Consider the following 26,006-nt stretch of genomic DNA (forward strand, 5'->3'; position numbering starts at 1 on the left):
GCAGGTGACAGAGTTTGCCTTCTATATGCAAACCGAGAGATGTCATCCCGCCGCCTTCTCTCCCCCGACATCCATCTTACCTCACACGTGTTGTAGTCTTCGGAGTTCAGCAAGTTGCATAGCTGCGGCAGGAGCTCCGGCCACATCTGAAGCTCCCCCTTGGACGCTATGGTGGTAATGAGAATCCCTGCCAGTTGGAAACAAGTGACATTTCATGCCTCATGGTAAGCTCCGGCTTGTCAAACCAAGGGTTCCACTCAGTCAGTCTCTCAAGGTCATTTACACACACCCAGGGGAGAGAGGAGGTGTCATTTCCCACCCCAAACAGCTATTATCACGATCCCCTCCCCAATGTCTGCCAATCCCTAGACCCACACTACAGCCAGACCCTTGTATCTGTCCGCTACCCCTTTGGCAGTAAGAAGGGGAGGTCAGTTTCTCCAGGAACGTTCCAGAAGCAGCGATGTTACCAGAACTGCCAGGCAAGGATCAGGACTGGAGGTTTTCTACACAAGATGATTTCAGAGCATTAGGTAAGCACACCTTTCTCATTACAGATACATTCTTGTTCCGCATCGGTTCTATGCACCTTTGACCCACGCCCGGTCATTTTACTGACTTCAACCTGACCGACAATTAAAGTTTTACCCACATAACTAGGTCAGTAAGAGGCGTGATTATTTTAGCAACAGATATGCTGCTAGAAGCCTTACTACAGTGTAATGGCATCTACATAAGGAGACAGGTTTGCTGCTTTAGTTATGCCTGAGATCACACTTAAGGGTAGACAAGGCTAGAGTGTTTTATTCCTACTGGCCCTGCAGGAGGCGCTACAAGAGAACAAGCAGGGTTCAATCCCACCTCCTGCCTCAGCTAAGTTCCCATCACTGATTCTTCACTGCCAGTGAAGCAGGAAGGAAAATCCTCTCCTGATAAGGAGACAACACAACATGGGCCATCGATGATTTTCCATGCCAGCGAGCACAGCCTCGCTTTAAGGGGATCGTTACAATATACTCTCCTCTCCTCTCCATGCAAATGTACTTACATGGCATAAGCTACTTGAAATTGGACTAACTTCCCACAGTGCAACCCTGTCTCTTCCCCACCGCTCTTACCGATAGTGGCTCGGATAAGAGAGGAAGCGTCGCCAATGTTATTGAGACATTCCTGTTTAATGAACTCCGCCACGGGCTGGGGGAAGCTCTGGTAGTGCGCCTTCACATTGTTCTTCAGGATCAGCCCGCTGAGCGAGCGAGTCGGTTCATCTGGTTAGAGGATTTTTGGAAGAGGAGGTGGAGGGGGAAGAGAACAAAAATAAAAAAATTCCATCAACAGCTGTCGCTGCTCACCCTAGAGGTGGCTGCACGTCTGTGAGCGATTGGGGGAGATGAGATTTCTATATCTAGTCGGTAAAGCGCTCTAACAGGCTGTAGGGTGAAAGGATATCAAGCACGTGGGTTTGCTTCCCAGGTACGTGCCTATAATCTCAATGCACGCAAAGGTTTAGGATGCAGCTATCTGCCTTTTGTTGTTATAGTCACACTATACCTTCATCTCCAACCACAATGGCTTGCCATTCCTCTTCAAACACGACCCCCCTTCGGCTTCGCATTTCCCCTGAGACAAACAGTACCAGCCTCATTTTGAAGAAGCCCAGAATGAGCAGGAGATTAACTCACTTACTGAAGAGGCCTCAGCAAGTTCAGCTGGGAATAGAACCCAGGAGTACTGGCTCCCAGTGCCCCTACTGAACCACTAGTCCACAATCTCTCCCCCAGCTGGGAGCAGAACTCTGCAGGCTCAGCTTAGAGAGGAAGGCTGGCCCAGTGGTTACAGCACCATGGATTCAATTCCTGCTCCACCTGACCAATCCTGGGCAAGCCATTTAGCCTCATCGTGCCTCAGTTTCCCATCTGTACAATGGACATAACAGCACCTCCCTGCCTCACAGGGTGTGTGTGAGTGTGTGAGAAAGATTGTGAGGCATCCAGATACTACAGGGATGGGGGAGGCATATCAGTACCTAACAATCACAAATTTCCCATCCTCTGCTTAACTGCTGACCTAGTCTTCTTCTCATTGAGGCAGAGAACCTAGGTGTCCCAGATCCCTACTCTGGGCACTACCTCAAAGTTTTTAGGAAAGTCAGTCACTTGCAAGAACACCTGTGGAAAAATCATTTCTAAAGCATTAAAATGTCAAGTTTACAAGATATTCCAGCAAGAATCTTGAGGGGCTTAAGGTGTCAGCCCTAGATCAGATACAAGCTCATTTAACAAGCAAGAGGGCCTAGCTCAGATGTGTCTGTGGAGCTCGCCCGCCCACCGGCAAGGAAACCCACCTCCCAATTTTTCTATTCTTTTGCTCACGCAAGTTATTCCAACAATCCCCAGCGAAGGAATTTTGCACAAAAGAGACACTTAATGGCATGGGGACAAGTCCCCATTTATCTTCCACCCACTTCCATCACAGCAGGGAACTTACCCTCCGATTTCAGCCGTGTCAAGACAAATATCAGGTAGTTATTGAAGTCGGGGAATTGGTTCAGTTGCTTCAGTTTCTACAGCGCTGGTTAAAGAAGAAGGCTCACAGCCCAAACAGGGATTTTAAAGGAAGGCTGATGCACAGTATCTGTTTGGACCAGATCGTTGCAATATTAAGGACCAGATGGGCACCCTGCCAAGCTGCATGTCAGCGACACAGATTCTTCTAAGATAAAAAATAAATCCACAGACTGAAGTACTAAAATTTCTCCCCATTTTAAGGCTACGCAGGGCACCTCGACTTAAAGGTTATTAGTTTTCAGCACAATTTACACAGCAAACATACACAACTTGACTTCCTAGAGAGCAGCCTTGATTATTTTAAGGATACATCTTGGACAACGCGCTGTGTGGCAGTGTTAGGAGACTGGGAATCTTTGAGTAACTGCAGCACTTGCTGTAGTCCCTGCTCATCTGGCTGCCAATCCATGGTGCAGAGCTGTAACTACACAGGAAGGAAAAGAGGTTAATGATACTCCATTCAGAGCATCTCACTAAACTGCAACGAAGATCACAAGGCATTGCAGAACTCTGGCTGTCAGCCAGGATGGACCTGCACTCGCTATGACTGGACACAGTTCTGATCCATGAGCAGATGGCTGCCTAAGAAACGGACTTCTCAATGTATGTAGGTCCTTCCTGCCTTCATACAGAGGCAAGAAGAGTTTCTGCTGCTTCTGCAGGGACTAGATGTACTGAAAATGCTATTTTTGTGTTAAGGTTTGGAGGGTGGGTTTAGTGAGGATAATATTAGCATAACATGTTACAGAACTAGAGCTCCATCCAAAGCACATTTAAATGAATTAAAGTCTTCCCAGGAGCTTCAGTGGCTGCTGGATCAGGCCTTCATTGGATGGAAGTAGGGTGACCAGATGTCCCGATTTTATAGGGAAAGTCCTGATATCTGGGGCTTTTTTTAATATGGGCTCCTACTACCACCCCCCACACACACACACACTTGCTATCTGGTCACCCTACATGGAAGAGGCACACTTCTGCTCACCCAGCAGCATCACATCCATCTCCAGGGATCTAGGAATAATGTCAGGGAAACCGATGGAGAAAGTTTACGGTGACAATGGGAAATGTTTCCTTATTGCAAGGGATCTACTGCACTGTGGAATCAACTTCCCAAAGGAAGCACCATCATTTGGGATATTTTGAACTGGAGAACAAATTACTGGGGGTACTGGGAGAAATAGGTAGAGACCAAACTTCTATGGTCCCTCAAATTGTTATCATCAGGACACCAAGCCATCTGGGGGGCTCAGCAGAAGAGAAGCATACAGTGGATTTAGAGATGAAGAGATTTTTGTAGGGCTATGACCTCACTTACTTTTCCTTGAAAATAAGTTAGTGGGAGTTTTCATGGAAACCAGTGCTCCTCTACCTACAGTCGCAGCCCAGAGAGACACAGGGAGAGAGATTGAGTCTCCACCCTCACCGTTTCCTCTCTGCCCCACCCTTTCCAGAGTAGACCCCACTTCCTCCTAACCCACCAACGCTCTGAGCCTGCCTTTTCTAAACAGGCCCCCTTCCCAATCCCGCAGATCCAGCCCCAAATCCCCCTCTCCAGCCTCACCAAGCTACAGGATGAGGCAAGTTCTTGGGGTTACCTTGTGTGGTGCCATTTGGGCTGATGGGAAAGAGTGGGTCCCATCTCACCACAATCCTGAGGCTGGACCACCTTGGCCTTCAGGCCAGAAATTGGAACAGGCCCAGGATATCCAACCATGGTCCCCTCCCACACATGCTTCTTTCCTCCCCTGCACCCTACGTCCTCCAGTGACTGTCCCCAACCCCAAATAGCTCATCCCTCCCCCAGCCACCCCTTGAGGCTCCTCCTGCCTTCCTCTGGGCTCCATCCTGGCCTCACTTTATTTGATCTCCCAACGACCCCCCTCCTCGACCCAACCCCAGCCAGACACCCTCTGCTCCCACCCCCCAGCTGCTCCTCTTGCCCCCTCCAGCCCTCCCTCTTCTCCCCCCCCCGCTCCTCCTAGCCCCGCCATCCTGCCCCTCCTCCCCGCTGCTCCTCCTGACAGCTTCCAATAACCCCCATCGTCTCCTCTTCCTCCCCCCCGGCTGCTCCTCCAGCCCCCCTTCCTCAGCCCCCCGGGTTTCCCCCACGCCCCTCCCGGCTGTTCCTCCCGCCCCCCCATCCTCTCCTCTCCCACACCTCTGGGCTCCATCCTGGCCTCCCCACATTTGATCTCCCAACGACCCCCCCCTCCACCTGGGCTCGCCCAGTTTCCCACCCCCGTGACTCAACTCCCCCCAGACACCCCCAGCGCCCCCATCCTCTCCCCTCCCCCCCAGCTGCTCCCGCGGCCCACCCATCCTCTCCCCTCCCCCCCGGATGCTCCCCCGACCCCCCCATCCTCTCCCCTCCCCTCCAGCTGCTCCCCCAACCCCCCCATCCTCTCCCCTCCCCCCCGGCCCCCCCAACCCCCCATCCTCTCCCCTCCCCCCCGGCCCCCCCATCCTCTCTCCTCCCCCCCCGGCTGCTCCCCCAACCCCCCCATCCTCTCCCCTCCCCCCCAGCTGCTCCCCCAACCCCCCCATCCTCTCCCCTCCCCCCCGGCCCCCCCATCCTCTCTCCTCCCCCCCCGGCTGCTCCCCCAACCCCCCCATCCTCTCCCCTCCCCCCCGGCTGCTCCCCCGGCCCCCCATCCTCTCCCCTCCCCCCCGGCCCCCCGTCCTCTCCCCTCCCCTCCCGGCTGCTCCCCCGCCCCCCATCCTCTCCCCTCCCCCCGGCCCCCCCCCGGCCCCCCCATCCTCGCCTCCCCCTGGGTTTACTCAGCCCCCCCGCGCCCCTCCCGGCCACGCGCCCGCCCCGGCCCCCCGCGCCCACGCTGCCCCCGCCCGCCTCCCGCAGGCCCCGGCGGGCGCTGCGGCCTAGCCGGCCCGGCGCGGCGGTACCTGCCCGGCTGCCAGGGGCGGGCGCGGCGGCCTCTCTCGCTCTGGCGGCGGCTCCGGCTGCCCGGCCCAGGAGGGAGGCGGCTGCAGCGGCGGCGGCAAAACGAGGCGAACGCGACACGCGGGCGCTGACCCCGGCCGGCCGCCGTTCCCCGCCCGCTGGCGGCCGCACCACGTGACGTGAGGGAGGGAAACTGAGGGGGGGTCACATGGTGGGGAACGAAGCGGGTGCCGGTCACGTGATAGGAGGAAGGGGCGGGCTCGGCTCCCAAAGAGAGGCAATAGCCACGCCCCCTCCCTCAATCTGGTGAACCAAACTGTGATTGAGGGGTGGAGCCGGGACTCCTGGGTTCTATCCCCAGCTCTGGGTGGGGGCTAGTGGTTAGGGCAGGGGGCCAGGACTCCTGGGTTCTATCCCCGGCTTTGGTAGGGGAGTGGGGGCTAGTGGTTAGGGCAGGGGGTCAGGACTCCTGGGTTCTATCCCCGGCTTTGGTAGGGGAGTGGGGGCTAGTGGTTAGGGCAGGGAGCCAGGACTCCTGCATTCTATCCCCAGCTTTGGTAGGGGAGTGGGGGCTAGTGATTAGAGCAGGGGGCTGGGAGCCAGGACTCCTGGGTTCTATCCCCAGCTCTGAGTGGGGTCTAGTGGTTAGAGCAGGGGGCAGGGAGCCAGGACTCCTGGGTTCTATCTTTGGGTGAGGAGTGCGATCTAGCAGTTAGAACAGGGAGCCAGGACTCCTGGGTTCTAGCACCAGCTTTGGAAGGGGAATGGGATTTAGGGTACAGTAGCATCTAACCTGTCAGATGTTGTACATACCTGAGGCCTGGTCTACACGCAGTCATACTGGTTTAACTATAAGTGTAATTTTTAAACCAAATTTGGTTAAATTGATACAGTAATGGATGTTTTTAAATCAGTTGAAATGTGGCTTACATTGCTTCCTTCACAAACTAAACTCCAATCCATTTTAAACGGAGATAAATGCGTTCACACAGGGCACAGTACAAGCATGTGTGTAAGACAATAGAAAAACAAAGACAATCCCCACCTCAATGAGTTTACACTCAAAATAGGGAAGACACACAGGCTGGGAGCAGAAATTGAGGCACAGAGAAAGGATGTGACTTGCCCAAGGTCACATTGCAGGTCAGTGGCAGAGCCAGAATAGAACCCACGTGTCCTGAGTCCAGAGGTGGATTATGGTTTTGTGAGGCCCTGGCCAGAACCAAAGCAAGAGGGACCCCTCCTCTGGGCTGCTGCTGCAAAAAAGGAGTCAAGGCGCAGCAGCATGCCCATCTCTGCCCATCCGCCTGGTGCTCCTGCTGGGGAGTGGAGTTGGGGCACAGGGGCTTGCCCCACTCTTCTTGCCCGGCACTCCTGCCAGGGACTCTGCTCCCCTAGCAAACCAGCCCTGCTCAGTCACCCCTCGACCAGACAACCTTAACTCTGCCCTCTGTTCGATGCCAGCATTTGATGATGAATCTGCAATCATATAAGATGAGGAAAAGAAAAACTCTTCCAGGCTTTCTTCATGCACCTGAAGAAGCAAATGAGGGGCAACTGGATAAGATCAAGGAAGGAGAAAGTGGCGCATTTAGTCAAAGGGTAGGTATGTTCCCAAACTATGAAAGTCATGTGAGGTGAATCAAATCGATTCCCAAATGGAACAAGATGCTGTCAGCCTTTTGGCCCTGGGGGCGTGGGGAGGGGCTCCCCTTCTGTACACCCCCTCTCATCACTTCCCCGCTGCCCCTTCCCTTCCTCTCCCCTTTCTCCAGCCCCTTCCTCACAGCCTGTTTCCCCTTCGCCGACCCAGCCACTCCCTGCTCTACCCCATCCCCTCCTCTTTCCTACCCCCTCCCACTATCCTCCCCTTCCTCGCTAATTGGCCCCTCTGCGCACGCGCGGAGCCCCGCCAAGGCCGCCGGGACTCCAATTCCCGTGGTGCCCCGGGGCGGAGGGCGGTACCATTGCCCGGCGAGGGGCGGGGGGAGCAGACGGCGTCGCTCCCTGCCCCTCCCCCCAGCGGAGGGCCGGGGGTGGCAGAGTCCGGCCGGGGATGGGGAACTGCCTCTCCTCGCAGGCGGCCGATGACCTCTCGCTGCTCAACGACTCGGGGGACGGGGCCAGCCTGGGGCCCGGGGACCCGCCGCCCCCCCCGGCGCCGCCCCCCTACCAGGTACGGGGCGGTCCGTGGGGGGGCGGGGAAGCCTGGGGGCCTATGGGGCCCGTGGGGGGGCTGGGGGGTCATGGGCCCCGGGGGGGAGAGTCTGGGGGCCTATGGGGCCCGTGGGGGGGTCATAGGCCCCGGGGGGGAGAGTCTGGGGGCCTATGGGGCCCGTGGGGGGGTCATAGGTCCCGGGGGGGAGAGTCTGGGGGCCTATGGGGCCCGTGGGGGGGTCATAGGTCCCGGGGGGGAGAGTCTGGGGGCCTATGGGGCCCGTGGGGGGGTCATAGGCCCCGGGGGGGAGAGTCTGGGGGCCTATGGGGCCCGTGGGGGGGTCATAGGTCCCGGGGGGGAGAGTCTGGGGGCCTATGGGGCCCGTGGGGGAGCTGGGGGGGTCATAGGCCCCGGGGGGGGAGAGCCTGGGGGCCTATGGGGCCCGTGGGGGGGCTGGGGGGTCATAGGCCCCGGGGGGGAGAGCCTGGGGGCCTATGGGGCCCATGGGGGGGGTCATAGGTCCCGGGGGGGAGAGTCTGGGGGCCTATGGGGCCCGTGGGGGGGCTGGGGGGGTCATAGGCCCCGGGGGGGAGAGCCTGGGGGCCTATGGGGCCCGTAGGGGGGGTGGGGGGGGTATAGGTCCCGGGGGGGAGAGTCTGGGGGCCTATGGGGCTGGGGGGTCATAGGTCCCGGGGGGGAGAGTCTGGGGGCCTATGGGGCTGGGGGGTCATAGGTCCCGGGGGGGAGAGTCTGGGGGCCTATGGGGCCCGTGGGGGAGCTGGGGGGGTCATAGGTCCCGGGGGGGAGAGTCTGGGGGCCTATGGGGCCCGTGGGGGAGCTGGGGGGGTCATAGGCCCCGGGGGGGGGAGAGCCTGGGGGCCTATGGGGCCCGTGGGGGGGCTGGGGGGTCATAGGCCCCGGGGGGGAGAGCCTGGGGGCCTATGGGGCCCATGGGGGGGGTCATAGGTCCCGGGGGGGAGAGTCTGGGGGCCTATGGGGCCCGTGGGGGGGCTGGGGGGGTCATAGGCCCCGGGGGGGAGAGCCTGGGGGCCTATGGGGCCCGTAGGGGGGCTGGGGGGGTCATAGGTCCCGGGGGGGAGCGTCTGGGGGCCTATGGGGCTGGGGGGTCATAGGTCCCGGGGGGGAGAGTCTGGGGGCCTATGGGGCTGGGGGGTCATAGGTCCCGGGGGGGAGAGTCTGGGGGCCTATGGGGCTGGGGGGTCATAGGTCCCGGGGGGGAGAGTCTGGGGGCCTATGGGGCTGGGGGGTCATAGGTCCCGGGGGGGAGAGTCTGGGGGCCTATGGGGCTGGGGGGTCATAGGCCCCGGGGGGGGAGAGCCTGGGGGCCTATGGGGCCCGTGGGGGGGCTGGGGGGGTCATAGGCCCCGGGGGGGGGAGTCTGGGGCCCTATGGGGCCCCTGGGGGGGCGGAAGAGGGGGCTGGGGGGGTTTTAGGCCCCGGTGGGGGGCAGGGAAGTGGAGGGGGAGCCCAAGGGAGAGGCTATACCGGGAGAGTATGGGGGGAGCTTTGGGGTGGCCTGTAGGGGAAGGAGGGGCTCCTGGGCTGTGGGGAGCTGTGGGGAGTAGTTGGGAGTTGGCTGGGGGGACGGGACCGAGGCCTATGGGGGCATTCCCCCCAGGAGAGGTGAGTAGTTGGGGGGGTGAGCTGGGAGGAGGGGGCTACTGTTCATGGGGATGGGATTCTGGGTGGGGAGGGGGGCTGTGCTGTGGCCCATGTGTGAAGCTCGCCCTGAGCTGGGGGTGTGACCAGTGGGGAGTATTGGGGGGTTGCAGCCACATGGGGGGCAGGGGGAGCTCTTGGGGGAGGGGAGCAGCAAGGGATGTGGTCCATGGGGAGATTCTGGGGGTGGGGGTGGCCCAGTGCGGGCTTCCTTTGGGAAGAGTACAAGGAGGTGGGGGGTGTCTCCTACCTGACCTAGCCAGCAGCACTCCCAGTCCTGTACGGGTGCAAGGCAGGGCACCAGGAGCCAGCAGGATCCTCCCAGGAACTCCTGGGTTCCAGGCCTGTTCTCTTCCCTTTGGCAGGCGCTGCCTTTGGACACAGGGCTCTGGCATTCCCAGAGAAGCTGCATTTCCAACCCACTCCTATCAGCACCTCCTGCAAACGAGGACCCAGAGAATCCCGGCTTGTCCAGCTTGGGATTGGCCCCATGGGCTATTCCCAGGCCTTTGGACCTAGTCTGAAACACCCCAAGCAATGGGACTTCTCACAGTCTCCATCGGGAAGACTGTACCCTGATACTCAGCCTACGCTGTGCTCAATTTCAGTCTAGCTCCACCCTAAACATTCCTCTCCCCTCGGTGTCTCCACCCTGAAGACACAGCTGTTTCCTGGGTGCTGTAGAAACACTTAATTAGATGGGAAGAGATCTGCCCAATGCTCAGAGCCATGTAAACTCGAAGGCCAGGTCTACGCTAGTGCTTAATGTTGGCAAAACTTTTATCGCTCTGTGGTGTGGAAACCCTCCCTCAGTTTTGCCCACGTAAGGGCTCAGGTGCACATCGCTCTGTCTGCATCTCCCACCACCATAGCTACCACCGCCCCTTGAGCGGGATTTACTCTCTCCCGTCTCGGTCCAGCTGTGCCACTGAAAGCTTGCGTTGAAGCCGCAGAACAGCCCAGTTGGTGACCTGTGTTGTCGTAGGGAGAGGGCCGTGTATTACACACTGGGGGTGTGGGGGAGGGATTAGCATGTGCCTTTCTGGATGAAGGGCTTGACACTGTGCCCCTCAGGTCATGGCATCTGACTGGGTGGGTCAGCCTGAAAGGGCCGGGTCTCTGGCCTGGCATTTCCTCAGGAGCAACGTTGGTGCTCCCCATGGGTGCTTGAGTTCAGTAACACCATGAAGAACTGTCCACAGCCCTGTGGTGGGAGGCAACTCTGAAAACTCCCCTCTGTCACAATGCCTGTCGAAACCTTGACACCAGTGAGGCGGCTGCTGTGTCATGCCTGTCATGCTGACCAGTCTGGTTTCCTTGGGCTTCCCTGTCCGTTTATATCCATCTCTCTTCTCTTCTCACACTTGGATTGGAAGCACTTTGGGGGCAAGGACTGTCTTTTTTTATTTCGGTCTGTTTGTACAGCGCCTAGCGCATTGGGGTCCTGATCCATGACTGGGATACTGGATGCTACCATAATACACCTAAACAATGTACAGCACCTTGCACACTGTGGTCTTGATCCAGGACTGAGGCTCCTAGTTGCTACTGCAGTATAAATAAGGGCACTTCAATAGTTGGACAGACTGCAAAACTGTCTCCTTAAATAGCATAATAGAAATGCCAGGCTGGAAGGAACCTCAGAGGTCATCTAGTGCAACCCTCCCCCCCATGCTGAGATAGGGTTGCGTCTACCTAGCCCATCCCTGACAGGTTTGTTTTCTATTAAAATCAGGAGGAAGGGGGGACGTTCAGCCCCTGGGTGCCTGTTACCAGGGTAATGAGCTCTGTCTTCTGATTTTGAAGGAACATGAGCCGATCCCAGTGTATCACCCCACGCCGAGCCAGACCCGACTTGCCACGCAGCTAACGGAGGAAGAGCAGATCCGAATCGCCCAGCGGATTGGGCTGATACAGCACCTGCCCAAAGGGATATTCGATCCGGGCACGGAACCATCGGAAAAAAAAGTGAAAGAGTAAGTCCTTTGCGTCCGACGCCTTTCGTTTCTTCTCTTAGCCCCGGGCTGAGCTGTGAGGGTTGACAGCAGTCGCCATAAAGCTGAACAGTCCGCCCCAATGCATGTCTAAACAGCCTGTAGAATTTATTGCCTAGGTTTGTGGTAATTGTTATGGAAACTTTCCAGGCTTGGCAGAAAATCCACTCACTCCTCGAGGGAAAAAAACTGACTAGCTCCTAGCCCGTGGTATTACACAAGGCTGGATAACGGCTGCCTAGAATGGAAAGTCTTGGAAGACAAGGATTTGGTCCTTGTACCTCTTTGGTAGAGCAGCCAGCACGCAATTTGCCCTCTGCAAATATTTTTCTATCCGATGGGCTGATCCCACTTCTTCCAAACAGCTTCACTTTATCTTCAAACCCTTCACCAGACATATCTGAGCCTCCATGAGCGCTACTGCTTGTTACCAGCAGAGTTCAGCTGGTATTTGAGAGAGTCTCCCATTGGGAGGCTGAGGTGGGAAGTAACCCGTTTTCTTCTGTTTCGAATAGGGCGACGGTTCTACTCTTTGTTGTTCCTCATAGAGCTTAAGGTCAGAAGGGACCATTAGATCCCCTAGTCCAGTGGTCCCCAACCTTTTTCATCTGGCGGGTGCCAGACAACGAGCCATGGAGGACCGTGGCGGCGGACGAGCATCCACTGATATTCCGCCGACAAGCAGCGTCAATAGGCGTTGCCGCCGACGTGCTGCCGATTTTCAGCGGTGACGTCTCTGGATGACGCAGCTTGTCGGTGGCATTTCGGTGGATGCTCATCCGCCGGCCAGTACACGGGTGCATTTAGGCGCCCCATCGGGCGCCATGGTGCCTGCGGGCACTGCGTTGGGGACCTCTGCTCTAGTCTCAGCTCCTGTATGTTACAGGCCATTAAAGCATTTCCGTCGTCAGGAGACTGAACTCTGCTCCAGGCAGAGAACAGGCGAGAGATCCAGCTGCTGTCATGCCAGGGGCTCCGGCGTGCGGGCGGGGAATTGATTAGGTGACAGATGCCTAGATTTCAAATGCTTGAGGAGTTTTCCCGTATGGGTCAGGAAATCAAAGTGGAAAACTGCCCAGTCCGAAAGCCAGTGTATTAAACTTACAGGTGTGTGAAAATGGAAATGGAAATCACTTTGCTGTCCTATCAGTTCGCCAACACCATGAATGCTGTGTTCAGCTGGGTTCACCCTGCTCAGATGGCAGGGGGAAGGGGGGGGTCGCTGCCACCTTCCTTGGAAGCAGCTGGTCTGGGGCACGGTGGGAGGTAGAATACTGGTCTGATGGAGCCTTGCAGTGCCTGGCATCAAGTCCAGAGGCATTTGATTGTACTCAGCTATGTGCACTGGGTCAAGACTCCTCCCTCGGAGCATGCCCAGGGGCATGCGGGGAGTCTCTGTATCGGGGTGGGTAAACTTTTTGGCCCGAGGGCCACATCAGGGTTTCAAAATTGTATGGAGGGCCGGGTAGGGAAGGCCGTGCCTCCTGGCCCCTGCCCTCTATCTACCCCTCCCACATTCCACTCCCGACTGCCCCCCTCAGAACCCCCAACCCATCCAAACCCTCCTGCTTTTTGACCCCTAACTGCCCCCTGGGAACTCCACACCCTATCCAACCCCCCTGCTCCCTGACTGCCCCACCCCCTATCCACACCCCTGCCCCAACAGGCCTCCTGGAACTCCTGCGCCTATCCAACCCCCCTGGTTCCCTGTCCACTGACTGCCCGCCCCCATGAACCATGGCCCCCCGGCTTCCTGACTGCTCCCTGGGACCCACCCACTCCCCACTCCCTTACCGAGCCAGCCATGCCGCCACAGTGCCTGGCAGGAGCGGCAGGCCAGAGCGCTGGCAGTGAGGGATGAGGGACAGCAGTGCAGGGGCCGGGGGCTAGCCTCCCCGGCCAGGATGGCCAGCCCGTGGGCTGTAGTTTGCCCACCTCTGCTCTGTATGCTGCTCTGGCAGAAGAAAGGGGCTTTTCTCTCTTCCCAGGGCTTGTGGGAAGCAGAGCATGAAGTAGAAGAGCCCCAAGGCTGCTCCAGCTTAACAGTCCCTTAAACATAGGGGGGTAAAGCCCCCAGGGCAGGTATGGAGACAGTGGGGCCAGGGATCTCCCCTGCAGACGGCGAGCTAACAGCACTTCCCCACTCTCTGGCCATAGGTGTGTCATCTGCATGCTGGATTTCGTGTACGGAGACCCCATCCGGTTCCTGCCCTGCCTGCATATCTACCACGTGGACTGCATCGACGACTGGCTGATGCGCTCCTTCACCTGTCCCTCCTGCATGGAGCCGGTGGACGCTGCTCTGCTGGCCTCCTACGAGACGAATTGAGGCCAAGCGTCATCGTCGTGGCCCATGCTAATGCTTCGAGGCTGGTAGTGCGGAGAGGTCGGTCGAGCTGGGAGGACTGGGGGCTTTTTGCTTTGCACACTCACGGGTTACACCAAAGACTCCTGCAAGGAACGCCAGCTCTGCTGCCTTGCGGATCGTCCAGAGCCGTTAGAACGTCTCTCCGACGAATGTCAGTTAAAAGCTGCCTCTTGCAATCTCTGTATTAGCGTGTCAGGCTGAGGTATGGAAAGTTCCCTTCCTGGGCCCTCCCAGAAAGCAGCACCTGCCCATGCCATGCAGCCGCTCCGAGTAGCTCCTCAGTGAGCATGGCCTGGCTGTGATGGGGACAGGGGGAAGGTGCTGTTAGGCTGCAGCCTGACTGCATCCCCTTCGTGTGACGATATTAGCATAATGCAGAAGTGAGAGAGAAATGGATGAGGTTAAATAAAAACAGGTGCTGATCCCCTCCGTTACAAACAGAAGGTGCAAGATCGTAGAGGTGCTGGCAAGAGCCGCAGGCTTGCACTGCTCGACATCTAGCTTGGTTAGGGATTTTTTTTTTTTGTTCATCTCTGCTTTAAATAGTCACAACTCAGCTCCTTTAGCACCTGTTTTTTCCTTCCCCTGGGTGGCGGCAGCTGTGCTTAACCCCTCGGCTGACTGAAACCAAACCGCCCACCCCAAATGGACTGGAAAGATGAAAGTAAGTCCCCCAGTGGCTCCCCACCCGCTGTTACTCAAACGGGGGTGCCTAGAAGCAACATTAGTGGGTGACGTTAAATAGCAACGTTACAGCAGGACTCTGATTCTAGCACCACGAATGGCACCCCGTAAAGGCGCTAACCTTAGTGTCAGTCTTGGGTTTGAGGAGGAATAAAACCAAACCCTGCTCATTTTCTCTCTCCTGCTTTAGAGATTATTCTCACCAATCAGACAATGTTTTAATATTCCAGCTGGCACATCTGCCTGAACAAAGCTATTTCCTGGAGGAATTTCTCCCACCCCCAGAAGGTTTTATAGTCCCCAAAATAAATTATTTCTATTAAGCCAAATCGGCTTGGCACAAGGTGGTTTTTATTGTGTCACAACTGAATGGCTTTAAATAACCGAATGCAGATTTCTTCCCTAGTGCTATTTTAAGCGTCTGCCAGGTAAAGGGCAGTTGCTTTTGATGAATTTTCTCCTTTTTGAAGGCAGGGCAGCAGTTCATTTGTTCCCTTTGAGGTTGCAACTTTAATATCAGTCATTACACTCTACATACAACCTGCAGATTTGCTGCCTTAGCTGGCTCACAAGGCAATGAAGACTAATCAAAACTACGAGAGTAGAAAATTGGAAACAGAGGCCAAGTTTGCCCCACGAAATAGGAAGTTTTCTTTCACATGATGGGAGCACCAGGAGCTTCTCTTGTTGCCTTGAGACTTAAACCCACCCTAGCGAAGCCAGCTCGTTTGCCAGCTGTCAGATGCTGCTCGTAGTGCAGGAGTCGGCCCGGCCCACCAGGGGTTAGCACAATTTTTAGTGAGTTGCCAGTAGGACGGGCTGCCCTGTGCTCTGTTAGTGGCTCTCAGGCCAGAAGCGTAAAAGGGCTTTTCCAGTTATGTATTGTCCTTAACAAGGATTTAGTGCTTGAAAGTTAAGACTGATGTACATTGCATTGGAAATGAACAATAAAACAGATTGCCTATGAGTGCTGGGCCGTGTGGCTTTCTAGGGGTTAAGCCTCTCGTACCGTTCAGCCTCACGGCTTTGATTGCAGAGTATCTTACGGAGGCCTGCTCACAGCACACACCTCTGAAGGAGGGACATGTCAGCCCTAGGGCCAGGTGAGGAACCACACAACCCTGACAAGATGCAGCACTAGACCACATTTAAGACTCCTGTAGCCCTCTGTCATGACCACTTGCATCACCTCCTGCCCCATACAGGAGCAGATACAACCACTGTAATGGTTTGCTGGGGGACAGTAAAGTCCTTCATGCACCTGGAAATCAGTCAGAAGCATGGGTCTAAACTGCTCCAGATAGACCAGGCCACATCACAGAGAGAAGGGCAGTGCTAGCTGCTGAAATCACACGTGCTTATAAGAACATAATGGCTGTACCGGGTCAGACCAAAGGTCCATCTACCCAGTATCCTGTCTAACATCACTGACCAATGCCAGGTGTCCCAGAGGGTAATGATCAAGTGATCTCTCTCCTGTCATCCATCTCCACCCTCTGACAGACAGAGGCTAGGGATACCATTCCTTACCCAGCCTGGCTAATAGCCGTTAACAGATGTAATCTCCATGAATTTATCCAGTTCACTTTTAAAGCCTGTTATAGTCCTAGCCTTCACAGGTAAGGAGTTCCACACGTTGACTGTGTGCTATGTGAAGAACTTCCTTTTATTTGTTTTAAACCTGCTGCCCATTAATTTCATTTGGTGACCCCTAGTTCTTGTATTATGGGAATAAGTAAATAACTTTTCCTTATCCACTTTCTCCACATCACTCATGATTTTATAGACCTCTATCATATCCCCCCTTAGTCTCCTCTTTTCCAAGCTGAAGAGGCCTAGCCTCTTTAATCTCTCCTCATATGGGACCCTCTCCAAACCCCTAATCATTTTAGTTGCCCTTTTCTAATGCCAGTGTATCTTTTTTGAGATGAGACCACATCTATACACTGTATTTGAGGTGTGGGCGTACCATGGATTTATATAAGGGCAATAATATATTCTCAGCCTTATTCTCTATCCCCTTTCTAATGATTCCTAACATCCTGTTTGCTTTTTTTGACTGCCTCCGCACACTGCGTGGACATCTTCAGAGAACTATCCATGATGACTCCAAGATCTTTTCCTGACACATTGTAGCTAAATTAGCCCCCATCATATTGTATGTATAGTTGGGGTTATTTTTTCCAATGTGCATTACTGTACATTTATCCACATTAAATTTCATTTGCCATTTTGTTGCCCAATCACTTAGTTCTGTGAGAGTGCTTGTGGGAGATTTAACCTGGACCCATGGTCTCTTCACCCAAAACTGCTACCCACCATCACAACTGGTTGCAGCAGCTGGGGGTTACCACCTCCTGCTGTATTTAACTTCCACCACATTAGCTGGGAAGGTGGTTCGGGACTGGGCCCTCCCTGGCCTGGTTAATTTGATTCCTCTAGCACTTGCTGATCCTTAGTGTGCTGGAGCATGGACCAGCACTCGTTGTTCCTGGGACAATACGGATTTACACTTCCCTAGAGAAGGTAAAGGAGACTGAATTTACACTGACTCCCCTCTTGAGTCAAACTCTCCATATTTAGCTCCTTTTCCCCCCCTACTCCTTGCAGGGCAGACGCTAGAGCACAAGACTAGGCGTCAGGAAACAAGTTCAAATCTTAGCTCTGCTAGTGCCATTCTGTGACCTCCGACAAGTCCTTTCCCAGCCCCACTGCAGTTGTCAGCTGTAAGTTCTTCAGGGCCAGGACTGACTCTCCATGGACAACAAGGCCCTTTGTCTTGGTTGAGGTCTCGAGGCTACATGTCTACACTGCTGTTAACCTGGGCGAGCGGTGCCTGGCTGTGTCCCCCCAGCACTGAACCACGTCCTCACGGTTTCTGCACTTGCCTGGATGTCTGGGGACATAGCCCTGTGTTCTCTGGGAATCCTTCCCAGTCAATTATGGGAGAAATTCCCTTTTCTTCAGGGCAGAAAATTGGGGCAAGAGCATTGGAGGACAAGCAGCACCTGATTACTTCAGCCTGCATCCTCACAGGGTTCTAATCCACCTCCCCAGCCAGGTTAGCTAGCTTGGCCTTAAAACACCCTCTCACACTCCTATGGGACAAAAATGGGGTTTGGGAGGGTTCCAGGTTAATGGTGCCATGTAGACATAACCCCCCGTTACTTCTACCCAATGAGCTCAGAGCCCTTACCTCAGCCCCCCATCCTCCAGGAGATAGGTACCACCCTCTTTCTCCAGCAACAGCTCACTGTGCTCCCTTTACAGGGGCTGTACCTGTTAATGGCTTTATTGGCAGCAGACAGCTAACTAATTACACAGGCAAAAGCAGAGACAGAAAACAAAGCAACACTTCCTGTGAAACAGACCTACCAACTCAGCAGTACATACAACAGGAGTTTATTTAAAAAAGCCAATCTTAAGAAAAAATTGTCAGTGATTCTGAGCTTGGCCTGTAAGAGTGATACAAAGAGGGATGAATCAGGTGGACAGGTCACAGCAGCTCCAAGGCCCAGCTGTCTACTTAAAGTCTTACATCGGCTATGATACCCACTCTAAACCACAGGAGATTCATGTCACTCATCTCTACTGCTTAGGGGATCCAGCTTCCCCCTCCCACCCTGACTGGTAGAGAAGATACAGAAAACCACACTTTTCCCAGCTCCTCACAGCAAGGGCCATCCATGGGGAAAATCTGGCTCCTAAAATATTCCAGGATTAACTGGCAGCTGCACCGCTCTACCTCAAAGCTGCTGCTAGGTCAGAACATCTCCTGGTGCTGACTGAACAGGTGGGACGAGCCAACTGAAGGCAAGTGATTGAAAGTGGCACAATGGGCCTGAGATTTAAACTCAACTTGATCCCCCACTTGTTGGGGAAATAAAAGCCCAGAGCCGAGGCCCTCAGGCTAAAGCAGTGGGTTACAAGCTACAGGCCTTGCCGTTAAGCCATCACTTAATTACAGGTGGGTATTTAGTTTGAGATGGCCTCCACCTGGCAGATCTCGCTAGCAACATCTGCAGCCTTCACCACTGCCAACCGCTGGAGTTTAAGACTTCACAGCACTGTAGAAACTCTCCTGCTGCTCCCAACTTTGAAGTTAAGTATCTTGTGAGTAGGGAAAAAGGTCAAGTTGAAATGACTTGATCACAGCTGCAGCAAGCCAGGGGTTTGACTTCCAGCCAGCCCTATGGCTCACGTCTCAGCCACTCTGATTTAGTGCAAGCCCCACCAGGAGGACGTGGCCCAGGCCTTGCCACAGTTGATTTGAGTCTTCAGTAGCAAGTTTTTAATGCTTCATCTGTTTCCCCTCCCTAGGCACATCATTAGACCACCTGCTGGTGCCAAGTTTCAAGGTGCTAAGCTTACAGGAGTGACCAGAGGCCTCCCTTTCACTCAGATAGTTCTAAGAAACACCCCTCCCATTACACACGTAGCAACTGTGGGGATGCAGTCACAGGACTTTGTTAGGCAGGCAGCGATCGGGCTGCCTGAAACGGCTGGAAGTTGTGTGAATGAACTGGGGAGAGAAACCAGCATCGGAGCATAGATACATGGAAACCACCACGAGACGGTGACCCCGTAAACCCTTGATTGGTCCTGGAAACGCTGAGATGGGTAACAGAGCAAAGGTATTGTGAGGAACCAACCGGGAACCCTCCAAGGCTGCAGGGAATGTAGCACTGGCATCAAAGACACCCAACAAGGCAGAAGCAGCTTAAAAATATCCAAAGTCTTTAATGAGTAAATGCAAGTGCGGCATCCACATTTACCTTTAATAATGGAGTTTGACGCCCGCCATCTACCGCCTACAATTTCTACTCAAAGTAGTTAGCTAGTATGAAGCTCAACTTGCTGAGACGGCTGCAGTCCTGAGGGTGAGAGGGAAGAGCAGGGCTGCTGGGACAGGTTCTTGATTGTGTCCGGATGTGGAAGTGAGTTATATCTCACACGCGAGAGCTGGTGATTAGATTTTGCTTTGACAGCTACAGAAATACACAACATTGTCGGGATTCCACTACTTCGGATTCTTTTAAAAAAATAAAAGCGACAACTAATTCAGAGTCCGTACTTCCCAGCAGGAACCAACAAAACCAAAACTAAGTAAACGACAGACTAATGAAAGTCTCGGTGTGCCTGGGTATATAAAAACGTCTGTGGGAGCCATCCATTGGAGCCAACGCTAGAAACAGCTGTGTTAAGTTCGCAGTGCCTAGCTACCCTCCTTCGCTGTTTTAAATAAGTATGTACAACAGAGCGTCCCCGTGGCAGTCAGCAGAGAGAAGGGCTATTTAACAAGGGGTCTCGTTTTGTCATCGTCGCTGCACTGGTGGGCTTTGTACTTTTTCACTTCTGCCATGTATTTGGCCCAGGCATCTCCTTTATTTGTCAAAACCTGCAGAGAGAGAGAAGGGGGGAGGGGAGGAGGCTGTAATCAAGGCACACGCACTGAGTGGATTTTGTTTTCGCTATCTGCCAACATCCTTGCCAGATAAAGTAGCCTGTTATCCCAAACAGGGACACGGACAGGACGACTTTTGCCCAAGGCCACAGCAAGCCAGTGGCAGGACTAGAACCCAGGAATCTTGACTCCCAACTCTGATCGCTAGGCCCCACTCACCCCTCCCAGAGGGGAGGACAGACCCAAAGAACCCTGATTCCCTGCCCCACCTCTGCTCTAAGCACCAGAGCCCCCTTCTCGTGCCGGGAATAGAACCCAGGAGACCTGGCATACAAACTTCTGTTCTCATCCCACACATAGCTTGAAACTGTTATACTGAGGCCCCGTTCACCACTGATGGCTTAAAGGGCACACAAGTGACTCCCTGCAAATCTCCTGCTGCATAGGACATTGGTATACAATCACCACAAGGGCTCTACAATGACCCACCCTGCCCTCAGCCCAGGGGTGGGATGGGATTATGGCAAGGTAGCACTGCAGACACTCTCTGCTTCCCAGGGCCACAGGAAACAGTGTAACTTGGAGCAGCTCAGAGGCTCTTCTAACTGGGGGCTTGTCTGCACAGGGAAACAGCCTGGAACTGCCACGTTGGAAGTGGCTATCCACTAGGCAACACTGCTACTTACCTCCTCCTCCGTCTTTTGCTTCTTTGCTACCACTCCTGTCTTCAGGGCTAGTTTGTTGCCACCTCTCCGCTTGCCCACCTGGGTGAAGGGACAGAAGACTGCAACCGTTATACGAGCCCTGGCAGCTGCAAGGGTAATGTTGCCCACTATATAATGGAATAGGGAGTCCTTCAATTAGATCATCTTAACGCGTCACGCCTGTTCTTCAGAATAAAGCTGCCAAGCGTTACCTGCAGCCTGCGCTCCCCAACACAGCCACAGATGCTAGGAGAAGACAAACGCACTTCCAACAGCTGGCTACCGACACACAGTTTGGTTTACTCCAAACGCAAGCAGATGCCAAGGGAATCGGAATCCTAACCCAGAGTGCTTCCCCATCCCAATATAAGCCATTACAGCAGGGCTGTCCCTCAAGGAAACTTTCATTTTTCGAGCCTCACACATCCCCCTTCCACCACCTCAAATAAGCCTTAGGTGGTTTCACCTACAGACGTCGGCAAGTCTCAGTAGGGGACATGAAGCATTGCACAGCCTAGCGCACGAAGCTCTCTATGCCTATCTGCTGTTAAACTGCTGCTCATGTGCAGCAGCAATGTGGCTTTTTCACAGACCTGAGGAAGTGCTCTGGGCACTCTGGAAATCTCTGCAGAGAGTTTATAAAGCGAGTGGGGTATTATTTTTATGCAATGATGTAAGTCGTGATTATGTGCATTCAGTAATTAGCTAAGTAGGAATCAGGGGAAGACAAACATTTTGCATAAGAATAATTCTCTCCAAGAGTCAGTCATTCCTTCATGGCCAACATCCAGTCAGTCAGGTTGCTGGGACTCCCAACCACAGCCTTGGGGAAACCCTGCTCCCGCTCACCGAAGTCTGAATCTGACTATTCAAAGGACTTTCAAGCAAGGCAAGATGCCATGAAATCCCTGCTTCCTCCTACCCCAAAAAAGGAGATCCCAGCTGCCCGTTTCAGCCCAGCTGCAATAGTACCGCAAGCCTTGGGTGACAGCCCATCTCCCTCGCTACCAGGCCCAACACATGCTAGGACTGTGACAGCATGGAGGCAGGGCTCTAGAGCACAGTGTGTGTGATTGGTGCTTCATAGCCAATTAATACACAAAGTAAAAGGCAGGAAACCCTCCTCCCTGGCCTTCACACTTGGATTTTCATTCTCTAAAATCCCTGTTGTTCCTGAGCTAGAGCAGGCAGAGGGAAAATGGGTTTTTGCTTCTCAGTGCTACCTGACACACTGAAACTGCAGACTGTTTTTCTATGAATAAAAGTCTTGTTAGCACCACACAAGGGAGATCAGATTTGTGCCTCTATCATCATCCAGGTCTAGTTTTCAGAGATCTACTGTACTATGTTCAGACACTTGCTGGCCTGCACATGAAATCCAAGAACAGGGTTTAGTACCAGTAAACGTGCAAAATTCATCCCATGGGGTGGCTATATTCTATAAGGCAGTTAAACAGCTCTCGCTAAGTGCCCTACAGTAAGGTGGCGTTCAACATGAAGGGAAAAGAAAAACATAGCACCAAAGCCTGTCCTGAATGCCACAGAGCAGGCAGCTTTACCTCAGCTAGGGCCCGATTCAGCAAGGTACACAGGCAAATGAATAACTTTTTTGCTTATTAATAGCCTCATTAGAGAATAATGTTAGTATCTTGGTGAATCGAGGCCTATCCTGTGCACTAAGCAGACACCCAGATGGCCAGCAATGCTACTGATTATTAAGGCTACGATTTTTTCAAAGGTCGTGGAAGTCACAGAATCTGTGACTTCCAGCGACCTCCGTGACTGCAGGCTGTGGTGGCCGGGAGCTGCAGGGTCCCCCCACAGCTCCCTAACCGCTGTGGGCAGGACCCTGCAGCTGAGCACCCCGTTTTGTCATGGGTATTTTTGGTAGAAGTCAAATTCACGGAAGCTGCGACTCATTTCTTTATTGCCCGTGACTTTTACTAAAAATTTCTGACAGAAAAATCTTAGCCTTCCTGACTAGTCAATGTACTCTACTAGGGGTTTCAAACGGCGCTGTGAGTGACCAGCACTGCAGGAAGGAAGGAGGTACTAATAGCTGTGGAGGCCAGTTCTGAACCCTGAAGCCCAAAGCAGTTGAAGCTCTGCACCTGTTTAACATTTGCAAAGACAACAGCAGTTTTTACCCACACCTATCACCACCTGTACAGCCGATAACTGTAGTATTATGTTATCGCACTCAGTTTGTCCCCATCCAGCCCCCCGACAATTGTTTCTGACCTTTGCTGTAGCTGGTATAGCCCAAACTCTTGTGGGGACAGGGCCTAAGGTGTATTTAGCCCCATCAAAGTTTGATAAGTGACCTGGATATTGTAATGGAAGGGCGGGGGATTTGCTTTCTTCCGAAGTTACAGCTAACGAGCTCCCAAGCACAACAGGGGAACAGCACTAATAATGGTTAAGGAAGCACAACCTGGATGCAAGAGATTTCCTTTGACATGTTACTCTGAAGAGTAGTCAATTAAGATGTAAAGATCCAGGGGTTTAAAAAAACTAATCAGCAAGACGTCTCTAAGAAGTAATTCCACTTGGATGCCAGGAAGTGAAAATGTCATTGCTGGAATAAATTTCTTCTGTAGCCCTAAAAAACTCTCCTGGGAAAGCAGCTTCGTCCAGAGCCTCTATTTGATAAATACCGCAAGTATCAGCAACAGCTCGTAGCATTTGTGGGCCCTTTACTGCTTCATTCTCTCAAATCTGTGAAGGAAGAGCAGGGGGCTGCAACTCTGCACTGGGAGTCATGCCTACCAGGTTCTAATCCAGCTTTGCTACTCGCCTGAGGCGGCTTTCCTCAGCTTGCAGTCTCTCTTCTCTTTCCCTAGCTCAAAATCAGGGATAATACTTACCTCTAAGGAGTGCTCAGAATTAGCTACTTAGCACTGCAATGTTCTGAAGCATTATATAGACGCCAAGGATTTATTAGCCACCTGATAAGGGGGCAGCCTTGATGAAGTACAAGCTCTAGTAATGACTTCATTCCTTAATGGGCCCTCAGAGCACACACCAGATCAGCTTGAGCCCAGGACTGGCCAATTAAGTTCTACAGAAGGAACTTTTTGAGGACTCCAGCAATGAACATTTTCCCCTCTGGTCCTGGCATATGCACACAACCAACTACACGTCTACCCCAATATAACACAAATTCAGATACAATGTGGTAAAGCAGTGCTGGGCCTGTGCACTCGGCAGATCAAAGCAAATTTGATATAATGCGCTTTCACCTATAACGCGGTAAGATTTTTTAGCTCCCAAGGACAGCGTTATATTGAGGTAGAGGTAGCTGAAACTAATCCACGAAGCGTGTGGGGGATGGAAAAGGATAACATCTGTGTGATGCAGCCACAGCTTCTCCAAGAGACATCCCAGAGACCAATCAGGTTCGGGGCACCTACCACCAGGCATTGGAGGGAGGACGAAATGCCACTGACAGGGACAGGGAGAGGAGGAAAGACTTTTCATGTGGGATGGAGGAGTTGCCTTCAGCGAGGGGGACTTGCCTCTGGTAGGGGTGGAATAAGGACACCCAGTAAGGGGAAGGAGACCCCCGTTATGGAAAGGCAACAAGGACGGGAAATATGGGTTTCCTCACATGCAGAGGGTTCTAAGCAGCAAGGGGATCAGGAGCGGGGGGGAAATAGCACCCCACAAAGAGGGAGAAGGGAGGGAAGGCTGCAGGCTCAGAGAATAAGGATGGGGAGGCTAGCAGGATTGGTGGTCCAAGGAGTAGATAAATATCCAGGGGAAGAGAAGTGCTAGAGAAAGGGAAGGGGAGTGGAAGCTCCAGTGATGTGGCAGATGTCCTGGGAAGGGGGGAGGAATTATACAGTAAAAGGAGGTGCCAGGGATTTGGGCACAGGCCCCATGGGATGGGAAAGTTTGAGGTCCACAGGGCTGATAAAGGAGAAGGAAGGGGGTGAGGCCCTGGAGGAGAAAGAAGGTAAAGGCCTGGGGTGGGGAGAGAGCAGGGGAGGCCTTGGGAATGAGAGGAGAGTGATGGAAGCAAGAGAACAGGTGCGAAGCCCCACAGTGGGTAAGAGAGGAAAATGAAAAGAAAGGCCAAAGGGGGTCAGGGTCTCTCAGGGACAGTGTGGGACTGGGGGGACAGTAAGAATAAAAGGGGGTGTAGGGGGAAGAGAATGGTGAGTTGGTGGGGGAGGCCCCAAGGAACATGGGGCAGGAGGATGGGGGTGCTGATGTCAGGAAGAGGAGGGGATGGGATTGGGACGCATTGGATGAAGAGAAAGATAAGAGGATTGCAGCTGGAGAGCAGGGTAAGAGGAAGGCCCCAGGGGGAGGGGAGCACAGTGTGGGAGACTGGGGGGGGGGGCGCAGAGATTGTGCTGAGGCCAGGAAGTAGCATGAGGGAAGCAGCGGGGGGGGAGGGGCACGGAGGCTGGGGAGGGGTGCAGTGGTAGATGGGATAGGAGAGGCCCCAGGGGGTGGAGGATGGAGACTGTGGAGCTGAGACCAGGGAGGAGTAGATGGGATGGGAGAGGCCGAGGGGGGGGGGGGAGAGGCCAGGGAGGGGTGCGGGGCTAGCTGGGATGGGAACAGGGAGTGGAGGGGGGAGGGGACGGGGGTAGCTAGGACGGGTGGGAAGGGGGTGGAGGTAGCTGGGATGGGACCGGAGGTGGCGGGGGCCGGAGTAGCTGGGATGGGACCGGAGGCGGGAGTAGCTGGGATGGGACCGGAGGTGGCGGGGGCCGGAGTAGCTGGGATGGGACCGGAGGTGGCGGGGGCTGGAGGCGGGGGTAGCTGGGACGGGAACAGGGAGTGGAGGGGGCGGGGGTAGCTAGGACGGGCGGGGAGGGGACAGAGGGAGGAGGGGGCGGAGGTAGCTGGGATGGGAACGGAGGTGGCGGGGGCTGGAGGCGGGGGTAGCTGGGATGGGAACGGGGGGGCGGAGGCCGGGGGTAGCTGGAACGGGAACAGGGAGTGGAGGGGGGAGGGGGCGGAGGTAGCTGGGAGGGGACAGAGGGGGGAGGGGGCGGAGGTAGCTGGGATGGGAACGGGGGGAGGGGGCGGGGGTAGCTGGGACGGGCGGAGAGGGGAGGGGGCCGGGGTAGCTGGGACGGGAACGGGGGGGGGGGCCGGGGTAGCTGGGACGGGAACGGGGAGTGGAGGGGGGAGGGGGCGGGGGTAGCTGGGACAGGAGGGGCCCCAGGCAGCGGATAACAGACTATGGAGCGCGGCGGGGCGGGGAGCGGGGCCCCGGGTCCTTACGAAGCTGAGCGCGCTCCCGCTCCTCTTCTTCCCCTCCGGCGGCCGCTGCTGCTCAGTCCCGGAGTCCCCCGGGGCCGCCGGCTCCTCCCCAGGCCCCACCGTCCCGGCGGCCGCTGCCCCCGGCCCCCCCTGGGCCGGCGCCTCCCGCCCCCGCTGCTCCGCCTCCATCTTGCGCTTGAAGAGCTCCAGGAAGCTGCCGTCGTTGGCGAAGATGTTGACGCCGCCCGGGCCCTGCGGAGCCGCCGCCGCCCGTCCCCCTCGGGCCGCCATCTTGTCCGCGGAGACCGCCGCCGCGCCCCGGGGG

At 54.9% G+C, this 26,006-nt stretch overlaps 3 protein-coding genes across 4 annotated transcripts in view; 1 reads left to right on the forward strand and 2 right to left on the reverse strand.

The window, feature by feature from the left end:
- TNPO2 (transportin 2) overlaps nt 1-5,511 on the reverse strand; it is a 29,859-nt gene extending 24,348 nt beyond the window's left edge. Inside the window, exons 1-5 of one of the 2 annotated variants that reach the window (XM_050925072.1) lie at nt 5,469-5,511; nt 2,878-2,991; nt 2,488-2,563; nt 1,119-1,268; nt 81-187 (exon numbers count right to left, since the gene is read on the reverse strand). In XM_050925072.1, coding sequence (XP_050781029.1) covers nt 81-187; nt 1,119-1,268; nt 2,488-2,563; nt 2,878-2,976 — 432 coding nt within the window. In that variant the 5' untranslated portion in view covers nt 2,977-2,991; nt 5,469-5,511. Of the gene's footprint in view, nt 1-80; nt 188-1,118; nt 1,269-2,487; nt 2,564-2,877; nt 2,992-4,162; nt 4,298-5,468 lie in introns of those variants that run through there. The other variant, XM_050925071.1, reaches the window with a different exon arrangement.
- A 1,931-nt stretch (nt 5,512-7,442) lies between these two features.
- On the forward strand, nt 7,443-15,317 carry LOC127035356 (RING finger protein 11-like). The gene is made up of 3 exons (XM_050925122.1): nt 7,443-7,642; nt 11,111-11,280; nt 13,456-15,317. Exons 1-3 carry the CDS (start codon nt 7,523-7,525, stop codon nt 13,625-13,627), a joined length of 462 nt encoding a protein of 153 aa, XP_050781079.1. The 5' UTR covers nt 7,443-7,522; the 3' UTR covers nt 13,628-15,317.
- A 3,749-nt stretch (nt 15,318-19,066) lies between these two features.
- TRIR (telomerase RNA component interacting RNase) lies at nt 19,067-26,005 on the reverse strand. Its single transcript, XM_050925123.1, has 3 exons — nt 25,703-26,005; nt 20,441-20,518; nt 19,067-19,748 (listed from the first exon to the last, which is right to left on the reverse strand). The coding sequence occupies exons 1-3, from the start codon at nt 25,970-25,972 to the stop codon at nt 19,641-19,643; spliced, it is 456 nt and encodes a 151-aa protein (XP_050781080.1). The 5' UTR covers nt 25,973-26,005; the 3' UTR covers nt 19,067-19,640.
- Between the last annotated feature and the right edge of the window lies 1 nt (nt 26,006).

Source organism: Gopherus flavomarginatus, chromosome 16, assembly GCF_025201925.1.
Source record: "Gopherus flavomarginatus isolate rGopFla2 chromosome 16, rGopFla2.mat.asm, whole genome shotgun sequence".
NCBI classification, from domain to species: domain Eukaryota; kingdom Metazoa; phylum Chordata; order Testudines; family Testudinidae; genus Gopherus; species Gopherus flavomarginatus.